The 6,632-nt window shown below is 41.8% G+C and overlaps 1 protein-coding gene across 1 annotated transcript; it reads right to left on the bottom strand.

Annotated features, from left to right (window-relative positions):
• Window positions 1-1,494: 1,494 nt before the first annotated feature.
• Window positions 1,495-3,407, bottom strand: LOC109241081 (aquaporin TIP2-1-like). Its single transcript, XM_019407792.1, has 3 exons — window positions 3,150-3,407; window positions 2,366-2,616; window positions 1,495-2,077 (listed from the first exon to the last, which is right to left on the bottom strand). The coding sequence occupies exons 1-3, from the start codon at window positions 3,274-3,276 to the stop codon at window positions 1,709-1,711; spliced, it is 747 nt and encodes a 248-aa protein (XP_019263337.1). The 5' UTR covers window positions 3,277-3,407; the 3' UTR covers window positions 1,495-1,708.
• Between the last annotated feature and the right edge of the window lie 3,225 nt (window positions 3,408-6,632).

Below are 6,632 nucleotides of genomic sequence, written 5' to 3'. Positions count from 1 at the left end.
TTGTGTAGTTTTAATGCTAAATGATGCAAAAATGCTCGTTATTAGTGCGTTTTCATGATTTGTAGGTGATATATGTATAAGACGGCTAAGGAGCAGTTTTGGAGTCAAAAGTGATGAAAAAGAGGCCAACTGTGAAATTTCCCAAGTGACCCGTGCAAAAACAGGCCGAAGATTCAGAGAACTGGATCCACCGCGGTTCCACCGCGACCGCGGCAGAACCGCGGTGGGAAGAAGCTGCAGAAGATTGAGATTCCGCGAGGGTGTTTGGCCGCGGTTCTACCGCGACCGCGGCAGAACCGCGGCAGGCGCAGTAAACTTCAGGGACCAAAGTGTCAATTACGGGATTTTTAGACCTAAACCCTATTTAAAACATTAGACTTCGCCCAAGAGAGGCAGGTATTGATTTTTTAGGTTTCTTAGCAAGGAAAACATTGTGAGAAAATACTCTAAACATCTTTCTTCTTTTCTTTTGATTTTATGATGAATTCAAGCTTAGTTTATTTACCCATAGCCATGAGTAGCTAAATTCCTTGTCTAAGGCTTTGATGGAACCTATTGGGTGATGAACTTCTTGTTTATGTGAATACAAATTGCGAGTTTAATCTTTATTTGTTCAACTTCGTGTTCGTTGTAGTTAATTGACAGGATCCTCAATTAGCTGTGCCTATTTAGTGTGCATAACTTGGAAAATAGTGCATATTTAGGGTATTGTTGAACAACACCACTCCTAGATTATTAGAGGAATCTATAATTGCGGGCTTAAAGGCGGGATTAGGAATAACGAAGCCTTGGGTGCAATCTAAAGTGAATTGTGCTAAATAAAGTAAGCTAGTGTAGCTCGGGAGAGTGCAATAGTAGATTACTGTAATTACTCGGGAGAGATTTGCGGTAAGATTAGCGTTCATGATTGATAGAGATGTGTGGGTAAATTTGTATGAGCATAAACAGAAGGGATTCCATCAATAGGGGAAATCATTGCCTTAGCTTTTCCTCATAATTGTTTACAACCTCATTAGTTTAGTTTACAGCTATTTAGTTACTTGCAAGCTAGTCGTTAAGGAACACTCAACTGAGATTTGAATATTTGAGAAGCTGGTTCTGAAGAATTAGTGGGTCTGAAGATAGTAGTTGATAGGTTAACTCTCTGTGGATTCGACCCTGGGCGTAATACTCGGGTTATATTTGCAACGTCCGCTTAGTCCTTTTTATAAGGCATAGTTGGGCGTGATCAATGCACTAGTTAGTATTCAAACAGAATAAATCGAAACCGAAAGGAGAAAAACCTAACCATACCGTATTTAATTAGGTACGGTATTGGTATAGCATTTTAAGAAATCGAATATCGAAAATATCGAACCGAAATATTTAAATACCATACCGTATCGGTCGACGAATGGCTTAGCAAAATAGTGTAAAAGTTCACGTATTATAAAAAGATTATACCATCATTTCATAAAAATTAAACTCAATTTCAAAAGATAAGGCACAAGAATATCAAATGACTGACTGCAATCTCATCAAATCTCGTGCATCATTTCGAAAATTTCATCAAAGTTGGATCTCTACAAAGGCTCGAAAGGAAGAAGAAAAACAATACAAATTGGTAAATATGAAAAAAGAAAGAATCAGCAATATGTTAATTGCTTGTCTTCCTTTTTATTACAAAAGGCAAACGGAGTTCACAACACAATCAAATTCAAACAAATTTTTAGAATTCACTAACGAGAGGGGCGTGGTCGTAGTTCATGAACACATTGCTGTAAGTTAAACCAGCCAAACCACCACCAACTAGTGGTCCAACCCAGTAAATCCAGTTTCCGGCGAAGTTGCCACTGGCCACAGCTGGTCCAAAAGAGCGGGCCGGGTTCATTGAACCGCCGGAGAATGGACCGGCAGCCAAAATGTTAGCACCAACAATGAAACCAATGGCAATGGGTGCAATGGTGCCCAATGTTCCCTTCTTTGGGTCAACTGCTGTTGCGAACACTGTGTATACCAATGCAAATGTGATAATAATTTCCATTACAACTCCTTCAGTTGCTCCTACTCCTGCTGCCACACCGTGAATTGGAACAGCCTGAAATTTGGATTTAACAATAAATATCAAATTATGTTACATAAAATGACAATTAGTATATAAGTATTAGGCTAAAACGGCTCAAAAGATACTCTTAATATGGTGTGATATTGTCCGCTTTGGGTCAATCGCGCACCATTTCTCTTAAAAGGCCTCACACCATTAAGAGTATACAACTTCTTATCATAAGCAGTTTCTTTTCCTTTCTACTTTCCACGTGAGACTTTATTCACCCACAACCAATAATATATATATTTTAAGAAATACTATATGCTTAGAAGGACTTACTAGTCCTCCAGTGACAAACTTGAGGAGGTAGGAAGCTGCAATGGCGCCCAAAAGCTGAGCAATCCAGTAGAACAAGCCGGTAATAATGGTGATTTGGCCGCCAAGAGCTAAACCAAAAGTAACAGCAGGGTTAACGTGACCACCGGAGATGTTAGCGGCAATAGCAACGGCCACGAACAGAGCCAATCCATGGCAAACTGCAACTGCTACTAGCCCCGCAGGATCAAGAGCAGCATCTGCTGTCAACTTGTCTGCATTTCAACAAATTTATTTAGAATAACAATCGAAGTCAAAATGCCCAAAGGAGTAACGTAGTTTTACCTGCTATAACAAGTTACTTACCATACCAGGGTTCAAACTATGCGTGTAACGTAGTATTATATATAATAGCTGTTAAAAAAGTCTATATGCTGTAATTTACACGTTAATTAATCTATGCATGATATCATTATGACTTAAAAGTGAGCGTTACTTTCTCATTAAGAAACTTTACGTACCAATATTAGCAAAAAAAATATATCTATAGTTCAGCGTAAACAAAGCTACGTAATGTATTAGAGTTCATAATTAGTAAGCATTGGCAGAGCCATAAATTTCAATAATAATGAGTGTCAAAATATATAAAAATAAATATATTAACAAATCGAAGGGAATCAATATATAATATGTATGCATATATAAAAAAAATTATCTACCTACACAGTGTATTTTTTCCGCGAAGGGGTGTGATAGTGAGTAGTACTAGTAACAAAATAAATATAAGAAAAAGAAGAGAGTTACTAACTGTAAGCAATGGCGGAACCAACTCCGGCGAAGACGAAAAGCAAGGTAGAGATAAATTCAGCAACATAGGCCTTAATAGACCCTGAGCTGAATGAATCGTCAAAACGTCCCAAAGCTATGCAAGGCATTTTCAGAGAATAATAATTTCTTCTAATTAAGAAGCAAATTAATAGACAGATAGCAGATAAAGCTTTTGGATGACTTGAAGAGCCCTTTTGTCACCCTATATATACTGAAAATATAAGAATAAAATATGGTGTTCAATTAATGCAGTTCATGAGTTTTCCACTGTCTGTAGCATACTGTAGGGTGGTACGAGCATCTTTTTGTTATATAAGGAAAATACATAAGAATACACATGATCATGCTTATCCAATGCAGGTGTTTGTTACAAAACTTAGCTGTCACTAACATGCTTTTATGGAATTGTCTTGAAGCTCGTCAATAATCATCCATGTGATCCGATCAATAAGACATTTTGGGTGGGTGGGCTAGGGGTCCCTTGTGAAAATAATAGAGAAATATATATATATATATATATATATATATATATATATATATATATATATATTCTACAACCTATTTCCAGCTAGTAGATATCACTTATATGGATCTNGGCATGGTGACGAGTATCTGTACATTGGTGTCGAGCATGACCGTGAGTCCTAAATTGCTAAATTATCGAATTCTTAATTGTTGTTTATGAGGACTTGGTTAAAAATCTTTAACACTGAGCCAGTAACTGCTGAGCTGGAGTATTGATTTAATTGTGTTAAGTAGAAATTGAATAAGTTTGGTTATAGCTGGATCTCCCTTGCCGGGATAGTTTATTACATTATCTTGTTCCCTTGTCGGGATAGTTTATTATAATATCTTTCTCCCTTGCCGTGATTATATTGTGTGTTGTGTTGAAAGAAATGGAATCGAGTGGTACGCCTACCACGTGTTATTATGAAATGGAATCGAGTGGTACGCCTACCACGTGATATTATGTAAAGGGATCGAGTGGTACGCCTACCACGTGATATTATGTAAAGGGATCGAGTGGTACGCCTACCACGTGTTATTATGAAATGAGATCGAGTGGTACGCCTACCATGTGATATTATGTCATGGGATCGTGTGGCACGCTGACCACGAGATATTATGAAATGGGATCGAGTGTACGCCTACCACGTGTTATTATGAAATGGGATCGAGTGGTACGCCTACCACGTGATATTATGTCATGGGATCGCGTGGCACGCCGACCACGAGATATTATGAAATGGGACCGGGTTGTACGCCTGCAACGAGAGGAAATTGAAACAAGTGAAAGTGGTTTGTTTTCCCTTATTCTGTGCTAGACGTAATCATATGTAGTCTCTTGTTATTCCTGATATTCTGTCTTATCCGCTACCCCGTAAGCATGTTCCCCTCCCAGTTTTAAATTGTTATTTCCGCTATTATTTTGTTGTACTTGCATATATATATATGTACAGGTTTATTTGGTTGTCTGGTCTAGCCTCGTCACTACTTCACCGGGGTTAGGCTAGGCACTTACCAGCACATGGGGTCGGTTGTGCTGATGCTACACTCTGTGCATTTTTTTGCACAGATCCAGGTGTTGGAGCAGCATTCGAGTAGCAGTAGCATTTTGGGAACGAGCTCTCAGCCCAGGGACATTCGAGGTAGCCTTGCTGACGACCGCAGGCCCGGGGTCCCTTCTGTTTTATACAGTTTGTTATCACTTGTACCGAAGCAAACAGTATTGTATTTTGTTCAGACTTTGTATGTAGTATTCTGTAGACGTTCGTGAGTTAGTGACACCAGTCTTGGGTAGAGGATTTTTGTTAAACTTCCGCATTTCTTTCAGTTAATAATATTGAGACTTCCGCGTATTTATTACATGTTTTATTGTTCCTAATATTGTCAGAGTTCGTTAAAAGAGGTAGTTGTTAATTGGCTTGCCTAGCTCTCGTTAGTAGGCGCCATCACGCCCCCCCGAGGGTGGGATATCCGGGTCGTGACAAGTTGGTATCAGAGCACTAGGTTACATAGGTCTCACAACTCACGGACAAACTCGGTAGAGTTGAGGGATCGATACGGAGACGTCTGTATTTATCCCCAAGAGGCTACAGAGTTAGGAAAGTTTCACATTTGTTCCTTCTTGTTGTGCGGTTCTATTTCTCAAGTACCGATTAAATTTCTACTCCGTTCTTCCGCAGATGGCGAGATCACACGCTTCTTCATCGACCGCTCAGCAGTCCGAGCCCCGGCAGCAGCTCCGGTGGTGGAGCCTCAGGCTGATTTGGAGGAAGAGGTTCCCGCCCCAACAGTCCCGGTGGGCCCAGCTCAAGTCCTAGAGGGGTTCATTGCCATCCCAGTTCTTCAGGACACTCTAGTCCGATTGGTAAGCTGCGTGGAGAGCGTCATTTGAGGGGGTTTGCTTCCAGGAGTTCAGCCAGCGGTGGCAGGTCAGCCAGGCACAGTGGCTCAGGCCGGGAGTGAGATCACTTTTCAGGAGGCGGCCGACGTGGGCCGTAGAGTTGAGAGGGTTTTGCCACAGGGAGGTGGTCATGGGTCGGATAAGAGGCCACGTCATGTAGGCAGATTCAGTGGTACCTCGTCTGGAGGTAGAGGTACTTATGGTAGAGGCCATCCTCCCAGGCCCTTTCAGTCAGCTCCCCATGTCACTCATAGTACTTCAGGTGGTCATTCAGGTCGACATGGTCTGCTTCAGTTTCCTCAGCTGCAGCATTCGCGTAGATGTTATGAGTGTGGTGAGTATGGTCACAACAGGAGAGTTTGCCCGAGATTGAGGGGTGCTCAGCCGCAGCAGCCGAGGTCTTGCCATGCTTGTGGTGATTCGAGGCACATTGTTAGATATTGCCCTCGAGTTTATGGCAACTTCCTGCATCAGAGTTCTCGTACTATGATTCAGGCACCGGAGATTCCACAGCCTGCCCAGCCAGCTAGAGGCGGTGGCAGAGGTCTTAGAGGTGGAGTTCAGGTCGCCAGAGGTAGAGGCCAGCCAGCAGTCAGGTCAGAGGCTGAGTCTTCAGATGCAGACATTGCAGGTACCATTCTGATTCGTATTAGAGATGCTTCAGTGCTATATGACCTTGGATCTACGTGTTCGTATGTGTCGTCCTATTTTTGTACCGTACTTGGTCATGCCTAGTGATGCTTTGAGTATTCCTGTTCATGTATCTACACCGGTGAGTGATTCGATAGTGGTCGACCGAGTGCATCATTCCTGCGTAGTAGTGTTTGAGGGTCTTGAGGCCCGTGTTGATTTATTGCTCTTGGACATGGTGGACTTCGACGTTATATTGAGGATGGACTGGTTATCACATTACCATGCTATTTTGGATTGCCATGCCAAGGCTGTGACCTTAGTTGTACCGGGTATGCCTCGTTTAGAGTGGAGAGGGACTCCAGGTCATTCTACCCGCCGTGTTACTTCACATGTGAAGGCTCGACGCATGGTCGAGAAGGGGGT

This window comes from Nicotiana attenuata, unplaced genomic scaffold (assembly GCF_001879085.1).
Source record: "Nicotiana attenuata strain UT unplaced genomic scaffold, NIATTr2, whole genome shotgun sequence".
In the NCBI taxonomy this organism is placed as follows: domain Eukaryota; kingdom Viridiplantae; phylum Streptophyta; class Magnoliopsida; order Solanales; family Solanaceae; genus Nicotiana; species Nicotiana attenuata.
Note: the sequence above shows the minus strand (reverse complement) of the source record. Positions and strands in the feature narration are given on the sequence as shown.

Coding starts and splice junctions, on each gene's coding strand:
- LOC109241081 (XM_019407792.1), bottom strand. CDS start 3,276: ATGCCTTGCATAGCTTTGGGACGTTTTGACGATTCATTCAGCTCAGGG. Junction 2,617..3,149: donor TGGTTCCGCCATTGCTTACA/GTTAGTAACTCT, acceptor GTTGAAATGCAG/ACAAGTTGACAGCAGATGCT. Junction 2,078..2,365: donor AGTTTGTCACTGGAGGACTA/GTAAGTCCTTCT, acceptor TCCAAATTTCAG/GCTGTTCCAATTCACGGTGT.